A 21343-nucleotide genomic window follows, 5' to 3' on the forward strand; every position below is an offset into this window, starting at 1 on the left:
TAGCAATCAAAACAAACACAGGATGACAGAGTATCTCTGAGGGTAGTTGAGGTTAAGTTTACTAGTGAGTTGATGTTACAAACTAATTAGCATGTTTGTGTCCATTAATTCAGTGGTCAAATGATTTTTTTTTATGAAGAAACGTTAAACTGGTCAGCTGCCCCCATCGCCGAAAAGGACAAGAAAGGATGTACTTTTCCATACATCAATTTAATGCACGTTACTCAAATATTTACAGTCACAAATTCATAACTGCCATTCAGTAGCTAAACTGTTTAATTAAATAATAGGTTTAAAGCCTTTCACTGGATAAAGAAGTTGTGCAACACAACAAAGTCAATGACTTTCGAATTATGTTTACAGGATGCGGATTCTTTTTAGAGGCCATATTTATATAATTCAGATGTTCCTGCAAACTTCCGTTAGCTATTAAGTAATGATAAAGTCCGAGAATAAACTGGACCCCTGCAGTTGTTTTGCTCTCATCTTGTTACAAAGTTTTAATCAGCGGGTGGCCAGTTTAGTCCGAGAACTTGTGTGTACAGATAATCGAAAATGACGATCTCAATTCAACTATGGAATTGTCATTTGACAGTGACTTGGAATTTGAACTGGTCAATGAATTAATTAACGGATAAAAATATAATTACAACAAGAATGTGTCCTCAGTACACGAATGCCCCACTCGCACTATCATTTTCTATGTTCAGTGGACCGTGAAATTCGGAAAAAAATCTCTAATTTGGCATTAAAATTAGAAAGATCATATCATAGGGAACATGTGTACCAAGTTTGAAGTCAATTGGACTTCAACTTCATCAAAAACTACCTTGACCAAAAACTTTAACCTGAAGCGGGACAGACGGATGAACGGACGAACGAACGGACGCACAGACCAGAAAACATAATGCCCCTCTACTATCGTAGGTGGGGCATAAAAAGCACAATCGCTCCTCGTCGGACATCATTGAATAATTAATACATTTTTACAATGAGAAGCGTCGTTGACGGAGTGGTGTTAATATTAGATTTATAAAAAAAGTGTAACAATACATCTGTCTTCGTCTACTTATGTTTTAACATTTACATCTAAATCAACATGAAAATAATTTTCGTCTGTTGTGTCACCAACTGTCCCTTGTCAGTAAATGCCAAAATTATTTTGGTGTTTACTTCCTTTTACCTCTACAACACCTGTGAAAACCGAAGAAAAAGCAAAGTCCTGTGAATGTTGGGTTTGGACAGGTTTCACTGTATATACTTAACCCATCAACACCAACACAAGTGAATAAACTAGGATCCTTTATAAAAAAGTCAATGGAACTGAGGACAGGGGACCCTTTAATATTTACCTAAATTTGTATATATATATTGAGTTACTTAGTTATTGTCTTTATTTGATTTTATACGCCCGTCGTCTTTTAGACGGGACGTATTATGGTATACCATTGTCCGTCCGTCTGTCCGTCCGTCCGTCGTCCACACTTCGGACAATAACTCAAAAACACTTTCACCAATTTCCATGAAACTTAAGTGAATTGTTTATATCTATTGACGTAAGCTCCCTTTCGTTTTTTTTTTAATTTCAGATTTTAAGTTTTGGATTTATGGGGCTTTATTCATAAAAAAGGGGGGATTTTCAACACTTCGGACAATAACTCCAAAAGGCTTTCACCAATGTCCATGAAACTTTGGTGAATTGTTTATATCTATTGATGTAAGCTCTCTTTCAATTTTTATAAATTTCAGATTTTAAGTTTTGGATTTATGGGGCTTTATTCATAAAAAAAGGGGGATTTTCAACACTTCGGACAATAACTCAAAAAGGCTTTCACCAATGTCCATGAAAATTTGGTGAATTGTTTATATCTATTGATGTAAGCTCCCTTTCAATTTTTATAAATTTCAGATTTTAAGTTTTGGATTTATGGGGCTTTATTCATAAAAAAAAGGGGGATTTTCAACACTTAGGACAATAACTCAAAAAGGCTTTCACCAATGTCCATGAAACTTTGGTGAATTGTTTATATCTATTGATGTAAGCTCCCTTTCAATTTTTATAAATTTCAGATTTTACATTTCCGTGTTATGAATTTTTATGCTTAAAAAAGGGGGGATTTTCCAATTTTGGGACAATAACACTTTCACAAAATTTTATGCAACTTTGATAAATTGTTTATATCTATTGACATAAGCTCCCTTTCCATTTTTATAAATTTTAGATTTTACGTTTTCTTAAGTAATGAATTTTTATACTTAAAAAAGGGGGATTTTATTGTCGAGCCTGCAACTTTTGTTGCAGAAAGCTCGATTTAGGGATAGTGATCCGGCGGCGGCGGCGGTGTTAGCTCACTTCTTAAAAGCTTTATATTTTAGACGGTGGAAGACCTGGATGCTTCATACTTTGTATATAGATGCTTCATGTTACGAAGTTTCCGTCAGTCACATGTCCAATAACCTTGACCTCATTTTCATGGTTCAGTGACTACTTGAAAAAAAGTTCTTTTTTTTTGTAATGTTGAATTCTCTCTTATTATAAGTAATAGGATAACTATATTTGATATGTGCGTACCTTGCAAGGTCCTCATGTCTGTCGGACAGTTTTCACTTTACCTCGACCTCATTTCATGGATCAGTGAACAAGGTTAAGTTTTGGTGGTCAAGTCTATATCTCAGATACTATAAGCAATAGGGCTAGCATATTCAGTCTATGGAAGGACTGTAAGGTGTACATGTCCAACTGGCAGGTGTCATCTGACCTTGACCTCATTTTCATGGTTCAGTGGTTATAGTTAAATTTTTGTGTTTTGGTCTGTTTTTCTCATACTATATGCAATAGGTCTACTATATTTGTTGTATGGAATGATTGTAAGCTATATATGTCTAGCGGGCAGATGTCATGTGACCTTGACCTCATTTTCATGGTTCAGTGGTCAAAGTTAAGTTTTTGAGTTTTTGTCTTTTTATCTAATACTATATGCCATAGGTCAACTATATTTGGTGTATGGAAATATTTTATGATCTCTATGTCAGTCTCGCAGGTTTTATTTGACCGTGACCTCATTTTCACGGTTCATTGCACAGTGTTAAGTTTTTGTGTTTTGGTCTATTTTTCTTAAACTATCAGTAATGGGTCAACTATATATGTTGTATAGATGCATTGTTAGCTGTATTCAAGGTTCATTGGTCTTTGTTTAGTTATCTTGGTTAATGTTAAGTTTATGTGACAGTTGTAATAAAGCTTAGCTTTATACTTAGGACTATCAACATAATATCAATGATTAGTATAGAAGGCGAGACATTTCAGCGTGTGCACTCTTGTGAAACTTTGGTGAATATATTAATGTAACATCCCTTTTGATTTGTATATATATTTCTTCTTGATCTTATGAATTTATTTAAAGCATAAAAGACAAGTTAAAAGAGCAACGGGCGTATCATGCGCTAAAGCTTAGCCCTTTATTGTTGTTGTTATGTGTCGCAAACTGTAAAATTTATATGGCAATAAAACTTTGAATTGAATTGAATTAATTTTTACAGCAGTTAGTTAAAATTACAAGTTTATGAAAAGAATAATTTATAACAAAATTTGACTTTCAACCTTAATATGTATTCTTAATGGTTTATTTAGTTACAACCTGTATGTTAAATTGACAAATGTCAGTCTGTTTCATACTTGTACCCCGAGAATTAATGTAGGGAAAAGACTTTATGAAGGACAGTGCACAATGCATATAATTTCAAACTATAAACTAAGTACCAATGCCTTCCAATTGATTCCTATCATCTCACTTTAACCAACATTTATGGGAAGGCCCTGACGAAGTGTTAATAATTTTATTGTATTTTGTAGGTTATTGAGAAAATTTCAGTATCTGTTGAATCCACGACAGGTGTATGATATGTTAAAAGGAGGACCAATGCAGGGGTAATTTGATTGTTTAGTCTGTAATATTATTTAGCTTATCATCCACAAATGAATTGCCAAATGTAAGCTATTTTCCTGACACTGTTTTCATTGTCCTCTTGTCATCCATCTGGAAAACATTTCAAAAGGCTTTTCCTCTAAAGCCATATGGTTATTAGAAATTGCAATTGTAAATATAAAATAAATAGATGTTGCATAATTGCTGATGAGACAACTTTACAAATGAAGTAGATGTTAGCAACAATTATAAGTCACTACACAACCTTCAACAACATAAAGTCTCCTGAAGTGATATTTAATGAATTTGAATGATTTGAATTCAGATAATGAATATTTATATTACAATTCTTAGCTATGACCCCACACATTGTGCTTGAAACTGTCTCTAAACCGGGGCCAACACAGCACCATCAGATAGAAAAAAAATTCGTAAGGGTTCCGCGGAACCCAATGTCTCGCCTACTCTTTCTGTTAATCGCAGGCTCAACAAAAATGAGGAAATAAATCAATGAAATATTCCTGTTGATACTATCTTTTGATTGTAAGAAGCTTCTGTCCAAGTTTTGTAAAAATCCAGGATAGTTTATGAATCTAATAAATGTTTAAAAACTTTAACTGCAGACTGAATGTAATGTTAACTGGAAGAAAACAAAATTTCCTTCTAGATACTAGCTTTTGATCATAAACAAGCTTCTGTCTGTCCAAGTTAAGAACAAATCCAAAATAGTATAAAAAGTTATTAAAATTTTAAAAAGTTTAACCACAGAGTGAATGTGTTGTTTCCTGGCAGCAAATCTAAGTCCATTTAAAAGTAAAATATGAAAATATAGATTTAGTCATTTACAAAATTTCCTTCCTGATACTAGCTTTTGATCATAAACAAGCTTCTGTCCAAGTTTGGTACAAATCCAAAATAGTATAAGAAAGTTATTAAAATTTTAAAAAGTTAAACCACAGAGTGAATGTGTTGTTTCCTGGCAGAAAATCTAAGTCCATTAAAAAGTTAAATTCGGAAAAATGGATTTATTTGTTTTACAAAATTTACTTCTGGATACTATCTTATGAACATAAATAAGCTTCTGTCCAAGTTTGGTACCAACCGAGGATAGTTTAAGAAAGTTATTAAAATTCTAAAAACCTTAACCACAGAGTGAATGTAATATTTTCCGGTAGAAAAACTAAGTCCATTTGTAAGTAAAACACGGAAAAAAAGGAATTTTATTTTTACAAAATTTACTTCTGTATACTATCTTATGATCATAAACAAGCTTCTGTCCAAGTTTGGTACCAACCGAGGATATTTTAAGAAAGTTATTAAAATTTCAAAAACTTTAACCACAGAGTGAATATTTGTGGACAACGCCGACGACGACGGAATGTAGGATCACTAAGTCTCGCTTTTTCGACTAAAGTCGAAGGCTCGACAAAAATGGCAGTCCATGACTGATAATGTTTGGCATGGAACATAGTAATCTCAGAATCATAAAAAGGACATTACATTATGAAGTTGTCTTACTCCTCTTCAGCATATTCAGAGATTACCGGGTATTATGATTTGCATTGAATTAGTTAAAACTTATTGTGTTGCAATTGTAACCATATATTTGAAAGTAGGTATACAGTACATCAACAATTGATTGTCACCACTTTCAGACAGGAACTTATATTATGATATCATTGTAATTAATACTTTCAAAATTTTAAACTTGATCTTATGTTATATTTGATTTTCCAGTTTACAATTTTTTCATGACGTGCCAGGAGCCAGAATATTAGCCTGTGGTGGAGACGGTACTGTGGGATGGCTCATAGATGCCATGGGTAATATTTATAGTACTGTAAATTCAGAAATTATTGCCATGTTTTTAAAATTGGGAAAATATGTGACAGGGTTATAATTCTAATAATTTAAATAATTTAAAAGATAAATGCATGCAAAAATTTGTGAATTTACAGTATGGCAAGATTAGTGTCTGGACAAGTTGTAAATAATTTCAACATAGACAGTTGGATAACATCAACGTACAGGACTTAAAAATAGACATCTGAAGATCAACATAAATTTGTAATTAATGAAAAATTATACACACCATATAAGACCTTTATTAACCCCAAGGTCTAGCCAAGTATTAATCTATTTCAAGACAGACAGCTAAAGATTTGACTCAATTTTGGGGTAAAAATTGCATAAAATGAAATAAAAACCCTATGTTACTAACTAGATATCTAAATCTTCCAAGGCTTATCATTAACTTTTTGATACAACACAAAATATAGTGAATTGATCATAACATTATATACATGCTATCCATGACCAGTGGTGAGAAATAGAGAGAAAATTTCAGAATTTAGACTGGCAACAAATTTTGAGCAGGTTAGAATGTCTGAAATCAGGCAAATATACATGCAGCAGGGTTAGATTGCAAGTGCTCTGGCAAATATATGTGTTGAAAAAATGAATGAGAAAATAAATAGAAAATGTTTTAATACTTTAGGTGATAGAAAACATACCTTTACTTGTATTTTTTTCTAGAGCTGTGTCTTTGTTGATATACATTTTTTTACTTGGTATTATTTCAAGCAATAAACCATTTAAAAACTTCTTTCATAATGTTTATGTTCTTATACTTAATATAGGAGTATAAAACCTGAATGTGTTAAAGCTTCATTTTGTTCAGAGAAGAAAAAAAAAAACTTTTTCACAAATATGTCTCTGAGGAAAAATACTGCTATAGTAAACAATGAATGTTCAGTACAAATCACATTCTATTTTGATTATAAGAAAAGGGGCCCTGGATCTTTAAATCCTGATCCAATATTCATACAATACTAAATTGTGAACTTTATAAACTTTTACATATGAATATATATTACAGATAAGATGAATTACACAGAGAGACCTGCAGTAGCCGTATTACCCTTAGGGACAGGAAATGATTTAGCCAGGTGTTTACGTTGGGGTGGTGGTAAGTAGTTACAATTAAATAGCTCATTTCTGATACATTTTGACTAAATTAACACATAGCTGAAAATTGTGCTAAATGAGTTATGAATAACAATACATCTGTTAAACTATTTTTTTCTGTTTGAAAATTGTGTTGTTTTTGCCACCACAAAACAGACCAAAATTCTTTTATTTTGTTTAAGGAATGACTGTAATATTTTTCTGTCTGAAGAAATAACATAAAAAATTTGGTGCACACTGAATAACACGTGTAGCGGGTTGCGGGTTATTTAACAGTGTGCACCAATTTTTTTATGTTATTTCGAATAGACAGAAAAAAATATTACAGTCATTTCTTATAATTTAATTCTAAATTCCATTTTAAACCGTAGAAAACCGTGCAAAAACGTTGATGACGTCACGGTCACATGACTAAATTATGTCTATGGGCTGATAACAAAATAACGTCAGCCAATCAGAAGACGTGTTACATCCAAAATTAAATTATATTTGAATGTTCATATATCAATCAATGTCTTTTTAGTGTCCATGTATTTGTGCACTTGCATATGGTCGATTTCTATCAAACACGGCTAAAAAAATTCTGTGCATCCCAAGTTTATTAATAATTAGGTTCTTTTTTTAGGTTATGAAGGAGAGAGTTTGAACAAGATTTTATTCCGTGTATCACATAGCTTACCAATAATGATGGATAGATGGAAGATTGATTTCAGTAAACCAGAGGAAGGCGAAGAGGAGGAAGGGGATCCTATACCTTATAACATTATCAATAATTATTTCTCCATTGGAGTTGTAAGTCCTATACCTTATAACATTATCAATAATTATTTCTCCTTTGTCTATTCATCTGTCCATCCAATCCATCCCTCCATCCATCCGCCCGTCCCTCTGTCCGTCCCTCTGTCCGTCCCATGAATATTGTCATTGCATTTTTCTCAGGAACTACCTTGCAAGGATTTATGAAATTGGGTTTCAGGGTTTATATAAGTCTGCTATACTGTGTGATGCGTTTTCAGATCCATCCCTCAACAACTTCCTGTTTCCTGAACACTTTCATCATTTTACACATGACATCCAAGTTGAACATTTTTGTCACGTTTTTTTTTCGTTATCATTCCATGACACGAAATCAGTACATGTTGTTTGTTAGTGTGGAGTATGGGTGTTTTTGGTTTCGTTTTTTACCCTTGTCCATCTGTACGTGTGTACCAAAATTTGTTTCTGTTCTGTAACTTTAATTTGCTTAAACCAAATTTTATGAAACTAATGCACAATGCTAATTACCACAAAACACAGATAACAATTGAATTTTTGTGGCATCACTTTTACCGTTCTATAGTTATGCCCCTTTACAAATGGAAAAATTGCTTAAATATTTGTTTCCTTTTTCTAACTATAGTTTGCCTCAACAAAAAGTTATGAACTTATAAACAATGCTTATTACCACAAAACTCAGATCAAGTACACATTTTGGTAGCATCACTATTACAGTTCTTGAGTTATGTCCCTTTATAATGTTATATGCAAGTGGGGCATCATCTGTGTCTCATTGACACATTCCCCCTTTATTTTTTTTACATTAGACCATTGGTGTTCCTGTTTAAATTGTTTTACACTTGTCACTTTGGGGCACTTTTTAGTTTGTTGTTCCATTTAAACTCTGTGTTAAAGGCCATACTTTGACCTATAATTGTTAATCTTTTTTTACAATGTGACTTGGATTGAGAGTTGTCTCTATGGCATTAATCATACCACATCTTTTTCATAGTTAACAAATACACGAAAAACAAAGTAACCCAATGTGAACCATTCATATTCTGAATTGTCATGACAACCATTCATATTCTGAATTGTCATGACAAGACATTTATTTTGCCCATGTATGGGGTGCAGGCTATGCCCAACCCCTAGTATAATTACAGGTAAATATATTGAAAACAGATATTACCACCAATTAACCATTTATATATTCTTATTTTTTTTTAATTTCAATACCTATTTAGTCCTTGAATAGTTAGTTCTGCTTTTTCATTACTTGAATGACTTCTAAAGATGAAGGTTAGATATTAGTTTTAGGCGACTTAAACAGTCCCCTCTACTTTTTCATGGACAAGAATAAGAAGTACAAACTTTCATTTCAAGGTTCTTAAGAACATATCTGCCAAGTTTGATCTCATTTGATTCAAGGGAAAATGCTAAGTGATGACATATTCCATATGATCTTAAAAATCATACCATTCTCAACTGATGAGACTTTAATACACAGTGTCAGTAAATGTGATATAACTGATACATGTGATAATTACGAATGTCACATTTTCTTTGCATGTTTTTGATGGGTTTTTTTTTGTGTTATGTTTTGTTGCTGTCTCCAGGTCAATTATACCACGTTTTTCTGATAGTTTATTAAAGAACCAGTTTGTTAGATTATTCTCCATTGAAGATGGTATTCTCTTTGTCAGAGAGATAGTACAAACATTGTATTGAATCTTGTAGACATAAGAAAGAACTCTGTGTTGAATTTTGATGTTAGATTATTGCCTTGCTTATATATACCACAAAGTTCCTTTATTTGTACTTTAAAGGATTCATCTTGTGAAGTATATAGTCACTGTTACTTTGTGATATAGATCTTAAAAAAAAAGATCTTTGCTGAGATTTTGTTTAGTGTGTGTAGGAATTTTGTGTTATTAGATGATGTGTAATACCACTTCTTTGCCACTCTATTTTTAAGTGGGTTTTATGTATGGGGTTGTCAGTCAAGATAACAGCTCTGTCACATTGAGGTTGTGAGTTCAAATCATGCTTATGTGGGTTCACTTAACTCCAAACTTAATTGACTAGACTTGTCAGTTTTTCTACTGAAGATCATGGTTTTCTTTGGGGACTGTAGCTTTCTCCAACAATAAAATCTGATTGTCACAAAATAGCTCAATATTGTTGAAAGTGGGGTTAAACACTAATTAATCAATCTGTCATTCATGAATCACTTGCAGTACTTGACATTACAGTTGTTTATTTTTGGCATTATTATCTTGGCCTTGATGCTTTTGAAATAGAAAAAAAGTTACACAGGAGAAATTATCTTGTTTCATATTACACTAAGAATGGTACAACATCTTTTAAGTAAATCCATTTATAAAAGAATATATACAAAATATTTTTACAATGACAAAATATCATTATGAAATCATTATTATAAAGATGTTTTTACTCTATATGTATATCTATGAAGTTTGTTTGGTTTTTTTTTAGTATTTCTTAAAAAAACCAATAGTCTTATGTATTTCTATCCGAATATGAAGTTAAGTTTGTAACTACTCTGATTTGATTTACCAGTAATATCGTTAACTAAGGGAAGATAATCTTTTTGCTGCACTGGTTAGGTTATATATATCACACTGAGAAGCATAATGAAAAAGAAGTTTTGCATTTATTGTATCACCCATCATCTGATATGCAATACCAAGACAGATTAGGAAATAAAATGAAATATTTTCATGTAAAATTTTATGTTTAAAAATAATCAACAATTGTCTGATGTAACATATGGAGATATATTCTACATGATGTAATGTCACCTTGATGGTAGTAACACAGGAATGTCAGAAATACTCCAAACACTACAGGATTTATCATTATAGGATGGTCTGTAACATCCATTTGTAGTTCTTGTGGAATATATGGGGCAATATGCACAATTGTTTCTACATAGGCGGTAATGGTAACGTTTTCTTCTGTTGCTCAGCCCATATCATAAACTTGCATATGAATGATGGCTTGTTTCGAAACTGAGACATTTTTACATATGTGGTTAAATTATCGGGGTACGAAGTGTGATTCATTTTTCCGTAAATTAGCAAACCCGGAGTATCCTTTTGCGATGTGGCTCCTCATGGTAAAAAATCCCATTTTTGACACAATAAGTTCTTTAAAAATTTAATACTTTGAACACATTTAATGGCTCCATAGATTTTACACATTTATTCTGTGTTCCCTTACTTTCTAAATTAACACAAATGGTTCAGCTCAGTCATTTGTTTATCATAGAAATGTGTCAAATATCACTACACAGAGATTTTTTGTTTACACGTGACTTTTGAGTTCCTCATTTCAAGGCGCATTAGGGATATTGTCCCATATAAGGACTTGCATAGAAAGTAAGCTTCATGAAATTTTTGTATTTTTAATACTGTGCGAGGTCTTTTTTGTTTTAATTTATTCAGCACAGATTCCTCGTTTGGATTTACACCATTGCATTCTGCTGTACTTTTCATTCTTGAAACAAGTTCTAGTATACATAATGATGTTAAGTTATTTTTATGAACATAAAAAAAGGAGGCCAGCATCAGCCATCCAGATACTGCATCTGATTGTGTTCCTATCAATAGATGATTTAGGTCCTGTTTGTATTTATGATATTGGTGTTTGTTGTTTGAATTTGGTAGTTGTAAAGTCTCTATTTTTTTCTGATATATATGTGAAAGAAATAGTGTAAAGATGCGTCTCGATAATTCTGTTCTTGAATGATAAAGCAAGTTTTTAAACAAGGTTACATGACCATTTTTGTTTGAAATTTTAGGATAATCACACATTGAATATGCGTTTATCTTTGAGACGTTATTTACTATGGGTAGACTACTACAATGATACAGAGGTTCTGAATGTAAGAAACAGTGAATTCCTTGTTCATATGAATCCTTTAGGATATTGGTCATTTTAAGTTTGTTGTTTCTATTAAATCGTAAATAAAACAAATTATTGTCAGGAATGAAATAATGTAATAATGTTTCATATTCTACACAATACAAAAGTCTCTTTAAACAAGCCATGAAGCATAGTATGATGTTGTCTGGTCTCCATATTGATGGGTCTGATTCTTCTGATATCCAAAACATTAAAGTCTTTAGAAAATAGGAACACAATAAACCTTTCAAATCCTGGTGCTTGTCTACAATTTCTTTGAGAAGAATTTTTAACAAGGCATAGACTAACAGCTGTGTATGACTGAAAGAAAATATTAGAACTTTTTCAGCAACAGAAAAAGACATTCTCCATTCGAGATTTTCATTTTTGGACCCCTTGCAGCCAATCGGTACAAATAACACACCACAGTTTGCTATTTTAGTAATAAGTTCTGGTGTAGGCCATGTTGTGCGTGGTCTACTGACCCATGGTTGGGCTTGACTTACCCATTTATCACATTTAAGGCAAAATGCTAAATCATATAGATCTTCCTGATCTGAGAAACATGGTCCATGAATTTTACTGAAAGAAGGACTGCTATTTGAAAAAGATTGTAAATAAGATAGATAAAGTTCATTTGAGAGCTTATTCATCATACATGTCTGTTGTAGTATCATTTTTGCTAATTTTGAATGGAAAATATAGTCATCTGGAAGACGTAATTGTGTGAAACATGGATGTGTATCCTCTGTATCCATAACTAGAGGAATCCGATAGAATGGGAAAACAGCATCTCTTTCTGATTCATAAACTGTAAATTCTGGATCAATTAACATTATATCAAAGTCACTGCCTTTTAAGTCTAGTCCTTCACCTTTACTTCCACTACTTATCTTTGACATCTCAATATAACCAATGTCACTTATAAGGTAAGTCAATCTCCTTACTCTAACATCCTCCTTAGAACCAATCTTCTTACACAGGTACTCATAAAAATGAATTGATAGACTTTTATCTGTGGACATTTTCACTGGTACCTCTCAATTCTGTAAAATATATAATAATTTTCACTCAAAACTATAATAAATTATATACATAAATTAGGTCGTTAGTTTTCTCCTTTGAATTAATTTCACATTGTCATTTAAGGGACTTTTATAGCTGACTATGGGGTATTGGCTTTGCTCATTGTTGAAGGCTATACTGTGACCTATAGTTGTTAATTTTTGTGTTATTTTGGTCTCTTATGGAGAGTTGTCTCATTGGCAATCATACCACATCTTCTTTTTTATATATATTTATTTAAATGTAAATTCCTATTTTTAATGCACATATTGTTTAAAATCTTCAACAAATTAAAGTGGGCTCGGTGGCCAAGTGGTCTAAGTATTCTTAACTACTGTATCACTAGCCTATCAACACAGAAATTAAAGACAAAAAAAAGGAACTGCAATTAAAAAAAATGTCAGTGCAATTGAAACTTTTAAATGAATACCCTGATCCCCAACACATACAGATATTCCTTTAATTTCTCCTTTGAAAAGAATTCTGTTCATTGATAATTTTCTCCATTCTGACACTGCATACTGAGTTATTGTTAAAGTATACATAGCATAAATAAATTACAGATATTATAGCATAAATTAAATTACAGATATTATATTGTAATCTGAGTAAACTAGACATTAACTAAATTTTGAATAGAAATCACTAATACTGATGTCAAACAATTGTATGTTTCACCCGGTAGTGAAGGGTGCATTAAGTGTTACCCTTGTCCCTCCCGTCCCATCCTGTCTGTCAGTACATCCACAAAATTGGTTTCTGTTCTCTAACCTCAACCAAATGTTATCAAACTTATACACAATGCTTATTACCACAAAACAAATATCAAGTAGGAAATTGGTTGGTGTCACTTTTGAGGCTCATAAGTTATACATGTACTCCTTTTTAAACCAAAAATTGCTGTATTTTTCGTTAACGTTGTCTAACTTTAGTGTGCCTCAACCATAGGTTATATAACTTATACAGAATGTATCTGTGGCACATAGACATATTCTCTATTTATTTTCTTTAATGAGAGTGAACATGGATGCATATATTTAGTTTTAAGTTTAAGTGTATGTTTAACGTTGATGGAAAAGAATGCTTACCTTTATGTTTATTATTAATTGTTCTCCCTTTTGTAAAATCTGCAGAGGTTTTATTGTACAATAGACAATTTACGTCGCCAAAACTCCTACTGACTTTAACTTAAAGCTAGAAAGTGCTAGAAATGATAATGAAAACTCTAACTGGCTTATATATATGTCACCTAGTAATAATGATAAGTGACAAAATTTCTATAAAGAAAAGTAGCGGTATTGTTTAAATGAATAGGTTTCCTATATTAGTTTAAGAAATCTTAAAGAGAAACGAGTATACATAATGAGGTTCTACAAAGGGAGTACAAATTAATCACGTACCCTATTTGTATTAGTTAAAACAGTTTTGAAACCGGTAATTGGTGGTGACAAAGTTTGAGAGAATGGTAAACCACTTTTCAATCTGCTGCAAAAAATTGTAGTGCAAGTTTTTTTCTTCTGTTGAACAAAACCAGTGTTTGAAAGTATGAAACTGTGTATGGTTTAAAAATGAGAATATTGCTACCATAAGGACCTTTTACCTTTTATGTTTATGCTTACTTGTAAAGTTTGTCAGTTGAGTGAAATTTAAGGAATAATTGTTAAAATCAAAGGGATAATACATTAAAGTTAATGAATTTACTCAACATTTTTATGAGATCACATGATCTATCTGTTGTGGTCATTGTCATCCTTCTGGAAACTTAACAATTTGTTTCCTCTGAAACCACCATACCAATTGAAACCAAACTTGATTGAAATCCTCTTTAATAAGGGTATCTAGTTTCAAATATACTCTCGTCATTTCTGTCAATCAACATGGACACAGCTACTAAAATTAGAACATTGAGGAAATAAAACAGGCAAAATGGTATTTTTTTCTGGCTTTCAAATATTAAATTTCAGTTCTGGTTGTGTGATAAGAACATATACATGTTGATCTCTGGTGGATAGTTGTCTCTGTTGCAATAATACCATATCTTCTTATTTTTATATATATATATATATATATATATATATATACATGTTGGTCTCTGGTGGATAGTTGTCTCTGTTGCAATCATACCATATCTTCTTATTTTTATATATATATATATATATATTTACATGTTTGGTCTCTGGTGGAGAGTTGTCTCTGTGGCAATCATTCCATATGTTCTTATTTTTATATATATACATTGTAGTTGGAGAGAAACACTGATTCTAATGCATTTTTTTATGTAACAATCTTTTTCATTGGCTACAAGTTACCGTGAAATCCACAGTTGACCAGTTGTAACTAAGGAGGGACCCGCCATTTTTAATTCATTGGATCAACAAATGTCAATTACTACAATATTATCGAAAATAAAACAACCTCGACCTAATAATCCCCATTTTGATGTGATTTTATCTAAATTTGAATCGTAGAAGTAACAAAATTACCTTCAGTTTGTAAATTTTCATTGTATGACGTCATGTTTAGCAATGACATCTATGCGCCAAAATCATCCATGAAGTTTGGCGGAATTTATTTTATTTCAAATTTATACATTTTTTCAAACTAACATATTATTTCTTTTTGTAATGCATTAGAATGGGTATAACAGTAATGTAGTTAAAGAGTTGCCACCGTCAATCTCCTGTACGTGTTGCCAGTAAAACTGCTTTTACGACCATGAAATTGCCAATTGACGGTGGCAACTCTTAAAGTACAGTACAGTTATTCCTTAAATATTGTTCTACCTGTCCCTGTACTTTTGACCTTATTAGTGCCCATAATTTTTATTAAATGGCTGTTTTTTTCAAACTTTGTCAGCCATCCTTGAGACTAATGAGAAGTTATGTGAAATGAGAAGATAGATCTTGTATGTTAGTTTTGGGTTTCATTAATATTATAGTTTTCTCTTCTTTCTGTATTTCTATTGTGTATTATGCTCAGATTTAGTATTTAGGTATGAACTAACTACAGATAACATGATAGATTTATTTTATTTCCTTTATTTTCGTGTGTACCAATTTTTGTGGGTTAAGGAAAACAAAGTCTGCATTCAAATCTATGAAATTTGTAATTTATTGAATATACAGTAGATTCCGGTTATTTGCATAGCCTATTTGTCAGACAAAATTATGCAATAAAGCGGAGTATGCTTATATCCGAAAGCACAAATGACAGAGTCAAATAACATCGATAGAACAGATCAGTAAAAGAAATCCCTGAAGAAAGATGAACGTCTGTAATCCACATACAATATACTGAATGTTGATTTATTCTAATAAAAATTTTATGTCTACTCTAGTGTCATATGTGTTATTTTATTTTGTTTCTTAAATAAAGATTATAAACACATTTAGTTTTAGTTTATTTGCATTCAGACTTTCCTTTACCTGGGATACGAAAATAAACTGTTCTAAAAATAGATTTGTTTCTATGACCCATATGTACAATGTACATTGTTAGGCTTTGATTAAAATAAACTTTTAAACAATACTTCACAGTTTATAATTATTTTAACAATAGATGTGTAATGAATTGCTGTTGATATGCAGTTGGGCACTGAAGTAACAACTTGTTAGTTTCGTATATGCAAAGGTGGGGCCCTGTACGGGTTAATTGCTGGACACAAGTGTTGAAAGTGAGAAAATATAATAATTAAAAGTAAATGCTCTTTTCATAAAATATTAAAAACAAATGATTGATGTATAAAATTCTTTAACCATATGTAAATGCCCTATAATATATAAACATTAATACAGATCACCCCAAGCCCAATAGAGTTCACATGGGTTATGATCGATAATTAGCAGGAGTTTTTGTTTTAAAAATTAACCCCAAATGTAATCTATGGACAATTGTTTAAATCCAATCAATTATTAACACCCTTTGAAGTAGAATGGTCAGTGTTTTTACAACAATTATCTGTTTTATGACATTTTTATGACCTCGAGGCTTAAAATAGAACATGGGGAACTTTACCTGTGTAGACATCGAGGTTTATTTTTAAATCAAATTCCATAATATAAACACGAAAGAAACTGTTTTACAACTTTATTTCAATAACACAAAAGTAAATATGAAATAATAACGAAAATAAGGATGCATTCAAGAAAAATATACTTACCAAATGACCGTTTCCGGTCAAAAATCTCGTCAGTTTTAACTAAGCATATCTAGACGGCAATAATTTTTTATGCAATAAACCGAAAGGCCACTTGTAGAGCTATGCATATAACCGGACAATTTAACATTAGATGAATGGGAAATGGTTTTGTGCAGGAGAAAACTATGCAATTAACCGAATTATGCTATTAAGCGGTATGCAATTAAGTGGAATCGACTGTATAATTTTGTGGTTTAATTACCTGTACCATAAAGTCCACGAAAATTGTTATCCAATGAATAATAACGAATCCATAGTAGTTAAAGAGATCTTTGATATATGATTAACCAAACTTTTGCCAAGATATTTGGCAGAATTGAAGTTGAGATCCTTTATTGATGTGAGTATCCAATTGATCACAGGTTAAGCTGGATTTCAGAACCACCTCTCTTTTTTTTTCATTTGCTAATTTTGTGAACTATTGACCTTTTTCAGGTTGGATATAATTTTGAAGTAGTACAAACTTTAATTTGCAGCAAATATATAGATTATCTCCCTTTGTATATATTTCAGGATGCTTCCATATGTCATCGATTCCATGTAATGAGAGAAAAACATCCTGAAAAATTCAACAGCAGGTAATTTTACAAGTAATAAAATAAATAGAACAAATGTTGGTTTTATCAGTTTGTATTCATTTGTTTAAAAAAAGAAATAGTAAGATCTGCAGTATAAAAATGTCAATTAAATCATACAAAATTAAACAAGATAAATATAAAAATCAAAAGAGTTTATTGAAGTAAGGTTGAATTTTGTTAGAATTAGAAGGAATTCCATGCAATACTACATGTATACCATCATTCTAAATCAATTGGTTGTTGCATTTAGTACATAGACATGATAGTATGACTTTAAATTACATAGAATTATTTGTTTGGTGATAACTGGATAATAGTTTCTCAAGAAACTGACGAAGGTTCAACTCAGTAAACTACTAAAGTCAAAACTGAAACTAAAACAACTAACCTTGAATCTTGACCTTTTATGTTGATTTTCTTCTTTTGTCTTATTACTTGTTGGTTTGCTGCTTCATTGGCATAAAACCCATATCTCCTTTATATTCATATTATCAAGTTGATTACTGTTACATTTGAAAAAAAAAAAAAAAATTGTGGAATGAAATAAGGGTCACAAAGGTTGTTGTCTTTTTGACACTCTCACTGTTTCCATTCTCAATTTTATTAGAAGAAAAAAGAAACAGAAAACTTTGAAATTTTTAGTTTGAAACCTTAAAAAAAGAAAATTATGAAATCGTAGAATTAATTGGGGAATATATGAATAAATGTCACCCTTCTTTGACCTAGTTGTTTTCATTGCAAAAACAGACTTAATGTTGGTAAACAAAAATTTACTTTAATTCAGAGTGCAAATTTTGTCAAATTGAATGTTTTCTTTTTTTAATTTCAGGATGAAAAATAAACTGTGGTATTTTGAATTTGGAACGTCCGAAACTTTATCTGCAACTTGTAAAGCTTTACATGAAAATATTGACATAATGGTAAGTTAAATATTATTTATTGTTCTTTTCAAATTCTGAATCATTTTCAGCTTAAATAAAACAGGGTAAACTGTTGACATCTAGTCAGACTGTCTGTTTGTCTGTCAACAAAGTTTGCTTAATGCCAAATTTCTTGCAGTTTCCTTCTGTATTAAATAAAACTATGTGCTGTATAGTAGTACAATCCATCTTGAACTTTGGGAAATAAATGTATGGGAGATTGACCATTTAGATTATTTCATTATTCAAGTGTGATCGTTTTGTTTCCCTGATATAGTTTTAAGTGTGTACAAGGAATAGTTAAGTCTGTTTGTTTGTAAATCCCTATTTACTTTGTTTACTTCCCTATGACAAATTTTGTAAGAATGTTATAATGTAATATAAATTTAGTTCAGTTATTGCCATCCATTCTGATCATCGGACAGATAACAAAATAGATGATTAAAAAACTGTTTAGATATAATGATCAGAAAATGTGGTATGATTGCCAATGAGACAACTCTATACAAGAGACCAAATGACATAGAAGTTTACAACTACAGGTCACTATAAGACCTTCAACAATGAGTAGAACCCATACCACATAGTCAGCTGTAAAAGACCCAAAATTGATATATTGGGAAAACTAATGGCCTGATTTTTTTACAAAAGAAATATGATATACAGCAAAAAATAGTTTGTTTCTTACAATAAGTAATAAAGAAATCATAGCTCACCTGACAAAGAAACACACTTTACTTTTATGTAAAAATACACACTCAAAATTATAATTGTGTGTGTGTGGGGGGGGGGGGGGTATTTCAAATCAGTGAGAATGAAGATATGTTATGATGAAAGATTTGGTTTAGTCCTCTATTATGTATACCTGAGACCTGCAGTATTAGGGTCTGAAAGGAAAAAGTTTTTTGTAGCCCTTTGAATTCAAATCAAAATGTTTATGAATCTGTCTATTGGTTTATCCTTTAGACATTGACATTCAGAAACAATTAGTCAGTCAGACATCAATATTAGATTAATACTTTTGGGTTAAGATTGGACACCATCACAGGCTTGCTATCTATATTTATAGTAGTGATTGACAAATGAATCTATCTGCTCTACCTACAATTATGGACAAAGGAAGATAACTCAATGCAAAACATTGCCTTAAAAATGTGAAACAACCTTTAGCTCTCTGTGCTCTGAAACAAGCACTTTGATTAAATTTTGTCGTGTATATTTGCTTGCTATTGGGCTTCTATTGTTTTGCATTTCCTGAAAATAAATATTTTTAGATCTTTTCATTAATGTTTAGAAATAAAACCTTAGGCTATCAGATATTTGTTACCAAGATGTAAGTTAAGTATCTTTTGGGTGTGTGAAGACTCTTATCCAGTGTGATAATCTATTATCTAAATAAAATATAATAAAACTGTATACAACAAAAATAATCAGCAATACAAGATCTACAAGAAATGCCAAGAAAATCAAAACAATTGGATTCTTTATAGGATAACTTACTCTTTATTAATTTTTTTTTTTACTTATTTTTCAAACTTTTGCTTGTACTGTGGATTCATTTATTTTCGTTGGTACTAGTTTTTGTGGATTGTGGAAAACTTGCCTTTTCATAAATTACATGATAACATGGTTCTGCCGAAGTCTGCATACAACCAGATAGAACATTTGTAATTCGTTAAGTATTTCAAGCATGGTTCTCCTGTTGCCAAGAAAACCACTAAAATTGGTATTCAATGATATTAATGAAACCACTGTATCTCAAAAACTATAATAATAACAGCTATTATGCCATGCAAACTATATTATTGATATTGGGATCTATTCAGGTTGATAGATGTCTTTTTTTTTTAAATTTCAGAGACAAATTCTCGCTCTATTTCATGCTTCCTCCTTGAATGGTACATTTTAGGAATCTGTTACACTTCCCTTGCTGTTGCTTTTTAATAAGTGGCAATAAAATGTGTTGTGAAATGGCAAAGATTCAAGTCAAAATTCAAACAACTTTCAGTTTCTGTGGATTCATGTGAGGAATACTTATTTTCATGGGTAAAGGTAGAACATAAACTGAAAAGTTTTACAAAGTAAAAATTTCAATAAGCTTGTTTGCAGACTTTGGCAAAACCTCGAAAATGAATATCCATAAAAATACCATTTTTTGTCCAAAAACGAAAAATTGGTACCCACAAAAATAAATGAACCACTGTTATATACATGTATATGTTTCTGTCATTGATTTCATTGTTTTGCAGTGTGATGGTGTATCATTAGACCTTGCCAATGGTCCACGCTTAGAGGGCATAGCTGTACTTAATATCCCTAGTATATATGGAGGAACAAATCTTTGGGGAGACAACCCCAGTCAGAAAAAACGACGCAAAGCTCAAAAGAATGCCAAAAAAGACAAAGACAAAGAATTTTCTACAAGTAGCATGTCTTCTGCAGAACTAGCTATTGCAGTTCAAGGTTCGTTTCTAGGATAAATTTAAACGAAAATGTCATTTTTTTGCACCAAGGTAAATATGGATATTTTTGGCATATTATTTTTGTGTTTCAGTTTGATTTGCACATAAACAGCGTTTAACCTTCATTTTAATAGTATTGCTTCTTACGAACCATTCATTGTGGCTTAAATAAGTAAAAAAAAACTTTGCAAAAGATTTCAAGTTTACCGTAACTTACTTTTAAGTCAAGGATAGAAGTCTCCTTTGAGGTTTCCTTGTAGGAGCTATTGCCTTTAAATGATGGCTTTTCCTGATGAAGGTAAATACAGAAAATCACTATGGACACATAACTACTTTACATTGTTATGCCTCGGCCATAGGGGAGGGTGTATAAAGTTTTACCCTTGTCCGTCTGTATGTCATCTGTACATCTCTACGTCCAAAAGTTGGTTTCCGTTCTCTAACTTTAGTTTGCCTCTACCAAATAGTATGAAACTGATACACTATGCTTATAACTACAAAATACAGATCAAGTTTGAATTTTGGTGGTGTCACTCTAACC

The 21343-nt window shown here is 31.5% G+C and overlaps 1 protein-coding gene across 5 annotated transcripts in view; it reads left to right on the plus strand.

Moving 5' to 3' along the window:
• Nucleotides 1-21343, plus strand: part of LOC143063313 (diacylglycerol kinase beta-like) — a 155931-nt gene that overhangs the window by 97581 nt on the left and 37007 nt on the right. For all 5 annotated transcript variants that reach the window (XM_076235377.1, XM_076235375.1, XM_076235379.1 and 2 more), the window contains exons 17-23: nt 3854-3928; nt 5664-5749; nt 6805-6894; nt 7519-7685; nt 17356-17420; nt 18250-18340; nt 20590-20803. In XM_076235377.1, coding sequence (XP_076091492.1) covers nt 3854-3928; nt 5664-5749; nt 6805-6894; nt 7519-7685; nt 17356-17420; nt 18250-18340; nt 20590-20803 — 788 coding nt within the window. The remainder of the gene's footprint in view (nt 1-3853; nt 3929-5663; nt 5750-6804; nt 6895-7518; nt 7686-17355; nt 17421-18249; nt 18341-20589; nt 20804-21343) is intronic.

Source organism: Mytilus galloprovincialis, chromosome 2 (assembly GCF_965363235.1).
Source record: "Mytilus galloprovincialis chromosome 2, xbMytGall1.hap1.1, whole genome shotgun sequence".
Classification (NCBI taxonomy): Eukaryota; Metazoa; Mollusca; class Bivalvia; order Mytilida; family Mytilidae; genus Mytilus; species Mytilus galloprovincialis.